At 45.0% G+C, this 15,537-nt stretch overlaps 1 protein-coding gene across 2 annotated transcripts in view; it reads right to left on the bottom strand.

Annotated features, from left to right (window-relative positions):
* Positions 1-15,537, bottom strand: part of iqch (IQ motif containing H) — a 178,074-nt gene that overhangs the window by 137,933 nt on the left and 24,604 nt on the right. For both annotated transcript variants that reach the window (XM_085968436.1, XM_085968437.1), the window contains 2 exons: positions 10,668-10,788; positions 2,026-2,163 (listed from right to left, as the gene is read on the bottom strand). In XM_085968436.1, coding sequence (XP_085824562.1) covers positions 2,026-2,163; positions 10,668-10,788 — 259 coding nt within the window. The remainder of the gene's footprint in view (positions 1-2,025; positions 2,164-10,667; positions 10,789-15,537) is intronic.

Genomic DNA, 15,537 nt, shown 5'->3' with positions numbered 1-15,537 from the left:
GCAGACAGGTTTAGGCAGGGAATTCCAGAGCTTAGGGCCTAGGCAACAGAAGGCATAGCCACCAATGGTTGAGTGATTATAATCAGGGATACTCAAGAGGGTAGAATTAGAGGAACGCAGATATCTCGGTGGGGTTGGGGGGGGGGTAGAGCGTTGTGGGGCTGGAGGAGATTACAGAGATAGGGAGGGGCTAGGCCATGGAGGTATTTCAAAACAAGGATGAGAATTTTAAAATCGGGGCGTTGCTTAACCAGGAGCCAATGTAGGTCAGTGGGAACAGGGGTGACGGGTGAACAGGACTTGGTGAGAGTTAGGACACGGGCAGCCGAGCATCCTTCCAGACTGCACCAAGAGTCTGCCATGCATACTTGTATCAGGGAAGTGACTGTCACCATGTTTGCAAGATGCAACACTGTCATCACATTTCCTGTGGAAAGGAAGCACCAACTGGACAGGCTACAGTACGCTGGTATCAGGTGGGTTGCGATGGTTGAGTGAGCTGGCACTGCCTGCCCAAAATAGGAAAGTATTCATTTCCTCAGCATTTGACTTTCCTCCACTTAATAAGCACAAAATCCACCATAAAATGTCAGCCTAGCTCAGTTGGTAGCATTCTTGTCTCTGTCAAAAGGTCATGAATTCAAGCCCTACTTTGGGACTTGAGCACATAATTTAGGCTGACACATCAGTGCAGTACTGAGGGGAGTGCTTCATTGTTGGGGGTGCTGTCTTTCGGATGGCCCTAGCCACCTATTCAGGCTGATGTAAAAGATCCCAAGGTACTATTCGAAGAAAAGCAAGGAGTTTTCCCAGTAGCCTGGCCAACTTTTATCCCTCAACCAACAGATTAACTGGCCTTATATCACATTTAGTTTGTGGGACATTGCTCCCTGCAAATTGGCTACGGTATTTACCTACAAAACAACAGTGACTACACTTCAATAAAGTAATTCATTGGGTATGAAGCGCTTTGGGACTTCCCGAGGATGTAAACGGTGTTATATATAAATTCTTCCTTTCTAAATGGAACAAAGCAACAAATATTTTTGATACTTCATGAAAATTACATGATTTCACATTCTAATTATTGGAATCTCTTTTTTCCTTTGAGAGTTCGTTTGAAGGGAATGTTGTTAAGTGTAAACATTCCCAATCCATACCTCACTGTAACGGGGTCTCACACAGCCTCCAGCCACTCTGAAACCAATGCTCAAAGGAATACAGTGCACCATTAAACCGGTCTTCTTTTTTTAACCTCTCTACCCAATTAATTTTTAATGTATAATCTAAACAGAGTAGTTACGAAGACCTATGGGATAATGATTTATATCCTACTTGTGACACTGACCGTAACTCATCCATGACTTTCGTTCTCATGAGCCAGGTCACTTATAGGACATGAATCATATTCCACAATTCTTCGTAATGTATCCTTTATATATGTACTGCTGCAAGCTTCTGCATCATGTGAATTGCATGGTAAAAACTGTTTCTACTTCTGTATTCTTGTTATTCTTACTTTGCCTACCAACTGTATTTTAGATCCCAATACAAATTTCTTGAGTATTTTTATTTTTAACTCCTCTTTTCCTGAAGGTGCTGAATAATGATGGGTATGGTTCCAAAGGAGCCGGTTGCCCTCAAGTACTTTGCTCGTGTGGCCGTTCTTGATGTGTGAACCCAGGGCATCGAGTGTTGGCAGGTCATTCGACTAAGGAGGGCATCACAACTGAGTCTAATAGTGTGTTCATCCAATGTCCCCACACTCTTTGCAGCAGGAGTCCCCAGAAAGCAATCAGGAGTGGGAACCCGGGATGATTTATTTCCCCTCTCCTTCGGCCAGGGGCGCCAAGGTTAACTGCAGGGCTTCAACTGCTTTTGTGAACAAGATCAGTTAACTCCGCATAGACCCAAACTGACTCGCGGACCTTGTGGTCTGTGTGGCTCAGTGCTACACCAGGCAATGTCTTTACTGGGCTGCAATTTATAGAAACTAGAAAAAACAGTCTTCGGCATTCTTTTTACCGAATATTTCCAGGGGTGACTTCTTATATTTCTCTTCGAGGTCATGAATCGGTGCCACTTTGTGTTGGAAAAGTGGTGGGTGAAGGGTCAGATCAGACGCTGGAGGAATTAGGCCTCGTTCAATCAAACTCAGAATACCTAGAAGAGAAGCAAAATATTTTAAGTGACAACTGTGAGTAATGCAAAATAACTATTTGTTGCAGTATGTTATAGCTTTAGGGAATTGGACAATGCCATGAGTTAGACCCTGGCCATGAATTCATCTCTGTGGCATACATTCAAATTCAGCCCAGACTGATAGGCCTAGTAATTCGATCGCGCCTGTTCACATGGTCTCAGGCAGCAAGTTAAGTTTGTGCTGGGATCTCATTAAAATGATTCTAGCATGCAGCCAGCACAACCTAGAAACATAGAAACATAGAAGATAGAAACATAGAAGATAGGAGCAGGAGTAGGCCATTCGGCCCTTCGAGCCTGCTCCGCCATTCAATGAGATCATGGCTGATCATCCAAATTCAGTACCTGGTCCCTGCCTTCTCCCCATATCCCTTGATCCCTTTAGCCTTAAGAAATATATCCAACTCCTTCTTGAATATATTTAATGAATTGGCCTCAACTGCCTTCTGTGGCAGAGAATTCCACAGGTTCATCACTCTCTGGGTGAAGAAATTCCTCCTCATCTCTGTCCTAAATGGCTTACCCCTTATCCTTAGACTGTGACCCCTGGTTCTGGACTCCCCGACCATCGGGAACATCCTTCCTGCATCTAGTCTGTCTAGTCCTGTTAGAATTTTATAAGTTTCAATGAGATCCCCTCTCATTCTTCTAAACTCCAGCGAGTACAAGCCCAATCGACCCAATCTCTCCTCATACATCATTCCTGCCATCCCAGGTATCAGCCTGGTGAATCTTCGCTGCACTCCTTCCATGGCAAGAACATCCTTCCGCAGATAAGGCGACCAAAACTGCACACCTGTGCTATTCATTGGCTGCACACCTGATTGGGGAGAGGGGGGGTGGCAGAAATCGGGTGCCACTTAAAGGCAGCCAGCATCTCTTAAAGGGGAGGTGCACTCTGGCTGCAGACAACAAGGAAACATTTCTCACCACAGAAATGGCTGCAAGACCTGCAGATCGGGCAGAAAGCCCTCCAGGCAACACCTCCACTACCAATGAGAGGAGATCGCAGAGGAGGTCAGCTCCAAGGACGTGACTGCAATGCCGGAAAAAGTTCAATGACCTCACCAGAGTTGTCAAGCTAAGAATACTGCTCTGTTACGCTCTGCTCACACCTCCACCACCTCCAGCCTCACTACTAACAATACTCTCCTCCCCTACATCCCTTCACTTTGCTACAATCACTGTTACACACTTCATTCCATCTCCTTCTCCTCATCTTCTTCTTGGGCTGTCCCTTGGAACCGAGGATAACTTGCTTCCACATTAAAAATGAGTTCGCAGGTGACTGATGAGTCCAATGCGGGACTTACAGTCTCTGTCACAGGTCGGGCAGACGGTAGTTGAAGGGGCAGGTGGGTGGGGTGCTTGGGTTGACGTGCACTCCTTTCGCTGTTTGCAGTTGGCTTCTGCTTGCTCCCGGCGAAGAGACGCGAGGTGTTCGGCACCTTCCCGGATGCTTCTCCTCCACTTTGTGCAGTCTTGGGCCAGAGATTCCCAGGTGTCGGTGGGGAGGTTACACTTTTTCAAAGAGGCTTTGAGGGTGTCCTTGAAGAGTTTCCTCTGCCCACCTGGGGCTCTCTTGCTGTGTCGGAGCTCCGAGTAGAGCGCTTGTTTTGGGAGTCTCGTATCGGCATGTGGACGATGTGGCCCGTCCATCGGAGCTGATCAAGCATGGTCAAAGCTTCGATGCTGGCCTGAGCGAGAATACTGACGTTGGTGCGTCTATCCTGCCAATGGATTTGCAGGATCTTGTGGAGGTAGCGCTGGTGGTACCTCTCCAGTGCTTTGAGGTGCCTGTTGTACATGGTCTGATGTAAGAAAAAGGAGACTTACCATCAAGTAACTTTAAAGTAAGCTTTAAGTAACTTATAAACACACTATATACAAGAGAGGTCTTTACCATGCCTCTGGTAGAAGCCTCTTACAATACTGAACAGACCAGTATTTATACCAGTCCAACAGGAAGTGACATATGACAGGAAGTGAGGTATGTACACAGTTCATAGTTCACAGTTCATAGTTCACAGGAAGTGATGACATAACTTCCCGGAAGTTAGCATTTTTATCACATTCTTCCCTCCTGCAGGATTAGAAGGCTGTGGTCTACCTTTTGGTCCGCAGCCGCCGAACAAGGAAGAGTCGCACCCGTTTGGATTCCCGTCGTAGAGGGTCACTGGTCCGCTTACATGCGGTTGGCCATTGGTCAGAGTCTGTGTGGCCTGGATTGCCCTGTGAAGGGTCGGGGAGATCATGGCTTCGAGTACGAGCCCCAATAGGTTCAAAGTCGGACTGCCTCTGTTCAGAGGGAGGTGCAGAGCTGGTCTGTGGCGGATCAGTACTTTCATGCGCGGTACTGGGAGGGTCGCAACCTTGAGCACGGGGTTCTACCGGCACCAAGCTAGTTGGTGTCCGATCAGGATCCTGGAGAGGGGTACCCGATAGGTCCCAAGAGTTTCCTGGTGAAATGCCATCACCCGATGTCCCACTAGGTCCTGGTGGGCAGGGAGCCAGATCCCGTAATGATACGGTAGATTCTCGGCCGTCGGAATATCGTATGTTTGCATAGGTGGGGTTGGCATCGGTTAGTTCAACCTCGTCTACGAGAGGGTCATTTTTAGACGTCCGAACGTATCTTCGGAGTAATACAGGTCCAGGAGTAGTTAGCCATGACGGGAGTGATGTCCCATGAGATGAGCGACGCTGGAATCCAAAGAACCGCTCATGAGGTGTAGTATTTGTGGCTGTAGAAAGCAGGGACCGTATAGAGTGCAATGCATCCGGAAGCACTGTTTCCCATTGCTGGTCTGGTAGGCCCCGAGATCTTAAAGCGAGACGTACGGAATTCCAGATGATACCGTTATACCTCTCTACCTGCCCATTTCCGATGGGATGGTATGGTGTTGTTTTGCTTGTAGCAATTCCCCGTTCTGAGAGGTAGTCCTTGAGTTCCCTTGACATAAAGGATGGACCCCGATCTGAGTGAATATAAGCCGGCATGCCACAGAGAGAAAATACCTGCTCAAGGCAGCAGATTACTGTGGACGCCAGCATATTGGAGCAGGGGAAGGCAAACGGAAAACGTGAATATTCGTCGATCATGGTGAGCAAATATGTGTTCCGAGTTGAAGAGGGCACTGGGCCCTTAAAATCGATGCTAAGTCGTTGCATCGGTTGGGTTGCATGTATGAGTATACCAGCTGAGGGGCGGAAGAACTGAGGTTTTAATTCCGCACAAAGCCGGCATTCTGAGCATATTTTCTTTACATCTCCAGTGGAAAAAGGGAGATTCCGTGATCGTACGAAATGTAGCATGCGCGTAACGCCAGGATGACACAAACCATTGTGGACATCCATGAGAGTGGAGGATGACATAGTGGAGCAGAATGCCCGTGTGAGGGTGTCCGGGGCCACATTCTCCTTGCCAGGCCGATAGAGAATGGTATAACCAAAAGAGGCCAGTTCCATCCTCCAAAGTTGTATTTTATTATTCTTAATTTTGGTTCGTTTTCGATTATCGAGCATGAAGGCGACTGATCGTTGGTCCGTGATCAATGTAAAGTGCTGGCGAGCTAGAAAATGGTTCCACTTCCGTACTGCCTCTATGATGGCTGTGGCTTCTTTCTCAACCGGAGGATAATGTAGCTCGGCACCTTGTAAGGTCCTGGACATAAATGCTACAGGACGACCTTCCTGATTCAGAGTAGCCGAGATCGCCACCTCCGAGGCATCACATTCAACCACGAAAGGGAGATTCTCATCGATGGAGTGAAGAGCCGCTTTCTCCAACTGTTTTTTGAGAAGGTTAAAGGCTGCAACAGCCGCTGTTCCCAGTGGAAATGATCTAGCATGCAGCAAGGGTTGGATTTTGTCCGAAAAATGAGGAATCCATTTAGCGTAGTATGCAAACAGACCGAGAGCCCGACGTAAAGAAGCCGGATTCTTAGGTGACGGGAGCTCTTGGAGCGGGCGAAGTCTTTCTGGGTCTGGCTTAATGATACCATTGCCTACGCAGTAGCCAAGGATGTTGATGGTCGGTTGCGACTCAACAGATTTGGATTCATTCAGGGTCAAATTACGGCGATGGAGGGCATCCCGAAATTTTTGGAGGTTGGAGTCGTGTTCCTGTTGATCGTGACCTGCAATGGTAATGTTATCAAGATAGGGAAAAGTGTCCCTTAGGTTTTCCTGCTTAACCAGGCCATCCATTGCCCGTTGAAAGGCAGCCACTCCATTAGTAACCCCGAATGGGAGGCGACGAAATTGGTACAGCCGTCCATTAGCCTCAAAGGCTGTGTACTGCTTATCTGAGACCTTCAAGGGTAACTGATGATAGGCACTTTTTAAATCGTAAGTTGAGAACACTTTGTATTCGGCCAGTTTATTAACCATATCATCAATGCGTGGCAATGGGTAGGCGTCCAAGTCGGTATATTGATTGATGGTTTGCGAATAATCGATGCATAGTCGCTGTTTGTGAGGTTTTAGAGGGTTCTTGACAATGACGACTTGAGCCCGCCAGGGCGACGAACATGGTTCAATGATATCCTCTGCTAGAAGTCGAGAGATTTCAGCCGCAATAAAAGATTGGTCTTCCTGATTAAAGCGCCGCGATTTCGTTATTATCGGTTGGCATTGAGGCGGAATACTGGCAAATAATGAGGGTTCATCAAGTGAAGCTGCTGATAATGCACAAAAAGGTAATTTAGATGGTATATTAGAAATAGTAAGTCCGGGTTTGGATCCACCAAACTCAATGGTGAGTTTCTTATGCTGTTTTTGGAAGTCCAGCCCTAAGAGGAGATCACTACATAAGTCTTTGAGCACCGAAAGTCGGGTGGAGGGATACATACGACCATGGAGTGTCATATCAACAACACAAAAGCCGGAGATTCTGGTATTAAGTGATGACTGGGCCATCGCAATTGCCTGGTCCGATGGGAAGACATGTAGTTTCAATTTCGCAACAATCTGTTCCTTAATGAAACTATCAGTACTTCCTGAGTCAATTAAGGCATCTAAGGTATGCCCTTTAATTGAAATTTTTGTGGCTGCCTGAGACAGGTTCTGTGGGCAAGCAGCTGTAATTGGTGTCGTTGCACAGAGAGTGGCTAAAACTCTCGGTGTGCTTCTTCGGGAGAGAGCTCGAGAGGAAGCTTGATAGGTCCTAGCTGGAGCATCTTGATAGGCCCTAATTGGGGCAGTTCGGTAGGTCTTAGCTGGATTGGCCCTCGTAGAGGCCCTTGATAGGCAAACTTTAGCAAAGTGTCCTTTTTTCCCGCAATAACTGCAGATTGCATTGCGAGCAGGGCAGGTTTTCCTAGGGTGAAAAGCATCTCCACAAAAGAAGCATTCCTTCCTAGATTGCCAAGAGGCTGCTAAAGTGGGGTCGTCCTCCTCTTCTTCATCAGAATTATCAGAATTAGATTCCCCCATGATAGGGTTCACCTGAGACCGCTTGAATTGTCTGGTTGCAGCTACAGCAGCAGATCGAGATCTGGGCAGCTGATAGAGGTCTGCATTTCTCTTTGCCAAATCCAGTGAACAAGCTAGGTCAAAAGCTTTTTGTAGCTCAAGTGTTTTACTTTCTAGTAGACGCTGGCGTATAAATGGAGAGGCAATCCCGCAGATGAAAGCATCACGAATCATTTCTTGGCGGTACAGCTCAGCTGAGGCTGCCTGAAAGTTACAATCTACGCTGAGCCTGCGAAGTTCTTGCAGGAATTCGTCAATTGATTCCCCTGGCCCTTGTCGGGCTGTGGCCAGTAGATGTCTAGCATAGACCTCATTTGGGGTCTTCGCATACAGTTTCTTAAGTGCCCGAATCACCTCTTCGTAATTATCCCAGTCATCAACATATTCGAACACTTTTGGGGTCACATAATTGACAAGTATCTTCAATTTAGCAGGAGCATCCACTTTACATTCATCCAGAAAATTCTCAAAAGTACGATACCAATGCTTCCATACCCTGCCAGCTGCTGGTGTATTCGGGTCCAAGTCCAGACGAATAGGTCTAAGGATTTTCTCCATGATGGGTGGTTCCCTGGATCCTTAACTTCCGAGTTTGTCTGAAGGTCTAGTATTTGTCAGTGTAAATACTAAGTTACTTAAATTGATGTAAGAAAAAGGAGACTTACCATCAAGTAACTTTAAAGTAAGCTTTAAGTAACTTATAAACACACTATATACAAGAGAGGTCTTTACCATGCCTCTGGTAGAAGCCTCTTACAATACTGAACAGACCAGTATTTATACCAGTCCAACAGGAAGTGACATATGACAGGAAGTGAGGTATGTACACAGTTCATAGTTCACAGTTCATAGTTCACAGGAAGTGATGACATAACTTCCCGGAAGTTAGCATTTTTATCACATGGTCCATGTCTCTGAAGCATACAGGAGGGCAGGTATCACTACTGTTCTGTAGACCATGAGCTTGGTGCTGGATTTGAGGTCCTGGTCTTCAAACACTCTCTTCCTTAGGCGACCGAAGGCTGCACTGCCACACTGAAGGCGGCGTTGGACTTCGTCATCGACGTCTGCCTTTGTTGACGGTAGGCTCCGGGGGTATGGAAAGTGGTCCACATTGTCCAAGGCCTCGTCATGGATTTTGATAATCAGGGAGCAGTACTGTGTGGCGGGGGAGATTGGTTGAGGACCTTTGTCTTACGGATGTTTAGTGTAAGGCCCGTGCTCTTGTACGCTTCGGTGAAGGTGTTGATGATGGTTTGGAGTTTGGCCTCAGAGTGTTTCGATGACAGAGGATGGGACAACCTTGGATCTGGGCTGGAGGCGACGGAGGTTGAATAGTTTTCCGTTTGTTCTGTAGATTAGCTCCAGTCCAGCAGGGTGCTTACTGAGGGTGAGATGGAGCATTGCATAGAAAAAAAAATAAGAGCAAGAGTAGGCCATTCGGCCCTTCGAGCCTGCTCCGCCATTCAATATGATCATGGTTGATCCTCTATATAGAAACATAGAAAAATAGGAGCAGGAGTAGGCCAGGAAGATCAAGAAGAGCGTTGGTGCGATGACACAGCCTTGCTTGGCCCTGGTCTGTACGTGAATTGGGTCTGTGGTGGATCCGTTGGTCAAGATCACGGCTTGCATGCCGTCGTGAAGCAGGCGGAGGATGGTGACAAACTTTTGAGGGCAGCCGAATTTGAGGAGGACACTCCATAATCCCTCATACTCACACACTCACCACTATTGTAACCCTCACTTCCCCACACCTCATATCTGGCGCATTGCATATCAGCTGTTCACCACAACAGGCACATTCTCTAAAGACCTCACGGGGATATCAGAACACACACTCCCCTCTTTCTTGCAGGAGAAGGTCATGCACAACTCCAGAGAAGAAGCTGCCACAGGAGGAGACCGAGCCTGACTCCACACCATCACCCCTATCGAAGAAAGCGACAGGCCATCACGGGAAGGAAGAGTGTCATTGCCCTGGTGAGTGCCAACGCTGGAGGAGACATCATGCATCCTCCTTTTCCCTCCCTACTTGATGTAAGAAAACTACTAAGCACTTGGTCTAAGCGTTAAACAAAGCTTTAATCAACTGTTTTACAACATGGAGGTCTAGTTGTGTCCTTCACTAGTTCCTGATAAGAATGTCCTGCGCAAGCTGGGCCCGTGCCCGTGTATTTATATTTTCCCTGGACAGCGCCACCCGCAGGCCACTCAGTATTATTTCATAAGTCTTTCTTTCATGAATGACTGATTCATGTCACTACTTCTATCTCATCTTACACATTCTGCATGACAAACTGCAGACGCTTTCACCAGCCACTTCTTTCTTTGTTCTCCCTTCACAACACAAGCTAACCCATGTCCTTCTCTTTCATTTCAGGTGCTGAAGATGTGAAGATACCTCGGTCACTTCAGGAAGATGAGGCCAGCCTTCCTGAAGATGCAGCGTCACTCAATTTCACCCTAGCAAGCAACAGCTCAGAGACTGGCACCACGCATGCATTATAGGGTGGGCTAGAGCACGGGTCTTCACATGGTGAATCAGCGAGCACCAATGTGCAAGAACTAGGGCGGGGTTTTTAGGATGCCACAGGTGCCAGCTCGCAGGAGGGCGAGATCGCATACTAGCTCTGCTGCACAGGACACAGATGTTAACTGAAGAAGGCTGATGGGCATACACCGGGAGATGCTGGGTGCACTGAGCAGCCTGCCAGGGAGCTTGCATCACAGTGTTGCGGAGCATGGAGGAGTCCAGCTCCAACTTGTGCCGAGGCTTCACGCAGAGCATGGAGAAATTCTATCCCGAGCGGTTAACTCCATGAGCACTAGTCTCCCACACTATTAACAGCACAAATTTCACACAAAAAAAACCTGTGGTTATGAAGTTGCTGTAGTTATAACTAACGCAACAGAACAAAATCCTAGAACCGACTCCTGCCTGACCTCTTTGCCCATAACAACCTTTGATCTCCTGTAGCACTACTGACCTTTCCTTGCATCTTTTTCAGATACAAATGGAGGAAGGAGGGATGGATCTTCACGCTGCGGAGCAGGCAAAATGGCGAGCCTGCCAATTGTAGTACCTTTAACAGGTTTTTGCGAAGGTGGCTGTTGGAATCAAAAGCTATGAATTATTATTTTTTTTATGTGAGGTACTGGCTATAAACTTTTGTTGTGAATTTTGTGTGCATTCACTTGCAGCAAACATCAGTGTAGCCCACCAGGGGGTCAAAAATCAATGGCTCACTGTTGATATCGGAAGTTAATATGGTAGTCACTTGTAATAAATTACTGCTGGTTACGTTATGCCTTTTCTGGCTTTCAGTTGGAAAGCTTTCTATTTGTAATTACTGTTTTTTTGTACAGTACAAAATATTTTAAATATCTTCCCCCACCAATGTTAGCACACATTATTTTTGTTAAACTGCATATTTTTAAACATAAACAATGGTCCGTATTTTCCGATGCCTACTGGTGGGTACGAGCTGTGTACACACCCGTAGGGACCTCGCAAGTGCCGGTTTCAGGCATGCGAAGCACACGCTGAAAACTGGCACTTCCGATCTGTCAAGAATCCTCTTGACAGATCGGACGCCTGCCCTGGAGAAGGGTCTCTGCGGCTGGATAGTTCCGCTTTCTGCAGAACCTCCGCCCGCTGAAATCCCTTAAAAATCTTATGCTTGGTAAAAGCCTGCGTAAGGCCTGCTTTTACCAGCATAAGAGTTTAAAAAAGTAAAAAAATACTTTTTTTCTCACTCATTTATAATGTAAAAATACTTTTAAAAAAGCTAAGTTTATTTTTAGCCCCGTAAAAAACTTGATTTAAAAATGTTTTTATTTAATGTTGTGGTGTCTTTTTTCAGTGATCCCCACTCATACTTTTGACAGGTCTATCGGTCAAAAGTATGAAGGGGGATTCCCTTCTCCCATTGGCTCGCCTGGCCCACGTGATCCCAGGGACGCTTACAAACTGCCTGCGCCCCTGGGATACCTGGGCCTCTACGCGCGCGCACCAGGAGAGGCCCAGGAGCGGAAGAGTCCGGACCTCGGGAGCCCTCAGGTAAGGGCGTAGATTTTTTCCCGATAGGAAGCATCCGCAGCAAGAAGCCTCCTATCGGAAATTACGGGCCTTTGTATTTTCTGCAGATTTTTTCCATTTCTAATGGTGAATTAGGTGAAGGGGAATGTTGAGACACTTTTCACTTTTAGCCCTTTCATTTTAAGGTCTTCAGTCAGCTCTGGTCCAGTCTGATGGGATGAGCGTCTCTTCTCTCATGTGGATATTAAGGGTCGTATACCTCATTAATTTAGACGAATGATGCGCTAGCACTTCCAAGAACCACCTGCCTTCCACCAGTACTCCTCATCAGATTTACACCTCTATTCATGGCCTGCCTGGCTGGGAGATATGGAGAGAGCCAGAATTTAGCGTTGCACGCTTGTCTTTTCTTTGCTGCTTAACAAAAGAAGGTAAGGGAATACTATTAGGAGGCACGGTTATCCCAGCTTCCATACAGAAATTGGAAGGGCCCAGAAGGAATAGAACTATTGGCCCTCTCGTTTTCCTGCATACTTGGCAACCACTGATTTAAACTATTTCATTCAAAGAGCTACAGGAAACGGACCATTCTCTGCAATGACCCTTTGCATTACAGTAGAACATAGCGGTTGCATTCCATGCATATAAAGTGGGAGGGGATGGGAGTACATATTACAACTATAAATGATTATCAGTCAGCATCAAGAAATATGTATCTAATGAAACTCTTTCTGGGCATAGGCAGTACTCCATCCTCTATTTCAAGCATTTTTACCACTGTAAACATTAAAAAAATACTTAATATAGTGCGTACTACACTGCTCAGAAATGTTACTCAGCTTTTCATATACAGTGAATTACTTTGAAGTACAGTGACTGTTAATATGTAAGAAAAATGAGCAATCACAGCAATTCTTTAAGAGACATGGGTTACTGCGCACGTCTGCTATCATTTTCTCCGGGGACTGTCAAAAATTAAATGCTCAATGTAAAGCAACAATGCTTCAAAACAAAGGGCAGTTTTGTGACATAAATAATGTAGAGGACAAATAAGGATACTGCAATCTGAATGAGCAAACAGTTACCCACTTCAGTACGCATTTACAGGAAATGTGGCTGTCTTGATGATGGAGCAAAAAATGTCTGCAGAGTGTACCTGATGCAGAACTTTATTGAAATTTCAAGCTTTGCTTTATGAGAATTTAAAAAAAAGAGCAGGAGTAGCATAAAGTGAAAGCGAGAGAAAAAAAGGGGAAAAAAAGAGATATGTGCTGGCTGATAGCGCTGAGAATGTCAGTTCCAGGCAGAAGTCCAGCTTGTACCAGTCAGAAAGTATGGACCTATCTTATTGTAATTCATGGCTGGACCTCTATCATGCCCACAGACAGCTGTAAACCAGCAGCCCATAGCATCCCAATCAGGCACCATGTTACCGAAGAATGCTGAAACACACTGGAACACCATTACTGCATCCATGCAGCACGTTTCTGTTGCACCCTGCGTGGCTGAATGACAGACTTGTCTTGTATTCCAGATGACAAGCGCTGGATAAAAACTTAAACAAATGGTGACCTTTAGAAAGATTAATTTGTTTACCAACAAATGTTCTTCTGTCATAAGAGATGGGGGTGACCTTCACTTCCCAAATGCTGGGTTGAAAGTATACTGATTGTAGTCATCTGTTCCTTAGCTCTGCCTTGGCAATTATCTCCTATTTTTGTCACAATGACACTATTAATTTGTGTATTTCTTGTAATGATTTTATGAATGCAACACACAATTTTTGAATTACTGCAGTGTAACCAAAATCTAATGGATTAGATGCGTGCCAGATCACATTCAAGAGGAACAATGCATAAATATTGACTGCAGTTTTTATTATAAAATACAGGGAGTAAAAACAAATGGAGCCAAGGTACACTTATGCACAATGGGTACTGTTAAATACCATGACAAGCACTTGTATGTAATTTGGATATGTGCTAATAACCCTGTTCACTTGCTGATTTTTATTTTTTAAATCACAATTTTCATCCCTCCATTTTAATTGCATTCTAAGAATATTTGATTGCAAGCACCTCAATGTAAATTCCAAATATATTTGAGGGAATTAGTGTCAAATTGTTGAGTAATGTCTGTTTATAGGCACGTCAAATGGTTTCAATGAAGTGTAGAAAGTCACATAACAGTAGCAAATTGCAGCTCTCCAAACCTGACTTTCAGTGCTGCCCATAATGACAAGGGCATGTTGTGAAAAATATATCACTCCTAAATGATCAGAGTGCAATAAACCCCTTTTTTAATTACCTAAATTGTCATGGTAGTTTGTCCACTTCTTTGAGCTCAAAATCATCCGTTCCAGGGGAACCATGCTCATTATGACATCTAGTGCATAGGGTATAAACGGAGCACAAGCCAAACAGCAAAAGAGGCAACAGCACCAGGATAAAAAACATTCACAATATTGCTTTTGTTAAGTTTGCTCTACGAAAGTGTTTTTTTTACTGCACATTAGTGCCTGCTCCCAGCCAGTCTCCAAGTGCTGCTTTACAATAATCTTCCGACTAATGTTATGGTTATATTATGTTTGTTTTATGCACAGCACCACTAGCCAAGCTGTGTATTGTATTATACGTTGGGGAATATTTCACTTCTTTTCCTCAAAGAGTGAATAATCATATTTTCGGTGGTGTTTAATAATCAAAATTGTGCATGCTCCTGATTTTACTGTGGCTGGCTTTTTGCAACATGAATTTGCTAATGGGAACAGCAAGATAAATTGCCAATTATGACACACCTGTAATAATTATCATTTCACATTTCTCAAGCAGCTACTTAACTCGTATAAAAGATGAAAACGTCGTTAATCCAGCTTGTATCAACAGTATTCATTCAACAACAAAAAAATGAAGTATTTACAAATGGCTACAGAAAATGTTTGCAAAGTCTGGCTTAAGGACCTGGATTTACTTTGAGGTCTTATCGGTCTGCCTATTTGACAAATGAAGCCTGAAAAGCCAGCCCCACAAATATTGGCAGGCTGTAACTGGGCCAACTCCTTGTCTACTGCTCCAAAGACCTGGAATGAGATCATGTTGAAGAAGGAGCATCATCGCGCCTTAACATGGAGATGAAAGATTTATATAGAAATGATGAATATGAATTTAAAAGTCTTAGGGGTAGAAATTCGTCTCAGACGGTGAGGTAAGACGGATCGAACACCCGTTATATGCAAAGCCTGATATTTAATTCCACTGACTGCAATGGAACCAAGTATCAGGTGCTGCGTATAATGGGCACTGACACAGATCTGACACCGCCCTTTTTGCGCCCCTGTCCGAGAAAAATTTCAAGGCCTCTGCACTTATAGATAGATGCTAAGAGCATTTTAATCACACAGAGAAATGAATGACAGTTGCAAATTCAACCTGTTTTAGTTTGGAGATGAAGGATATATATGTGGAAAATGAAAGTGTTGGTACTTATCGGCAAAAACCCCTGTGCCCACATAGAACAATGCTACGAAGGATGTAGCAAAGAAGGTAGAACTAGTAAAACTATTAGGCTAATGCAAATTACATTACACATGCCACAATAACAAATGGTTTATATAGCTGAAACCATGTAACGTATGGTGCTGTTTTAATATTAGGCTTTAAATTGGCACATAACAAGAGGGCGAGAGTGGCACAGGTGGTGGTTCCTACACAGAGTAAGCCTTTAACTACTTTCAAAGGTCATTTAGTGCGCATAATAGGGAAGGAGGTTCTGTAAAGCACTGCACCTATGGAAATTGGATTGAGACACCGACAACCAGG

The sequence above is a fragment of the Somniosus microcephalus genome, chromosome 27 (assembly GCF_052327205.1).
Source record: "Somniosus microcephalus isolate GS21.2 chromosome 27, FLI_Smic_1.0, whole genome shotgun sequence".
NCBI lineage: Eukaryota > Metazoa > Chordata > Chondrichthyes > Squaliformes > Somniosidae > Somniosus > Somniosus microcephalus.
This window is presented reverse-complemented; position numbering and strand designations above follow the sequence as displayed.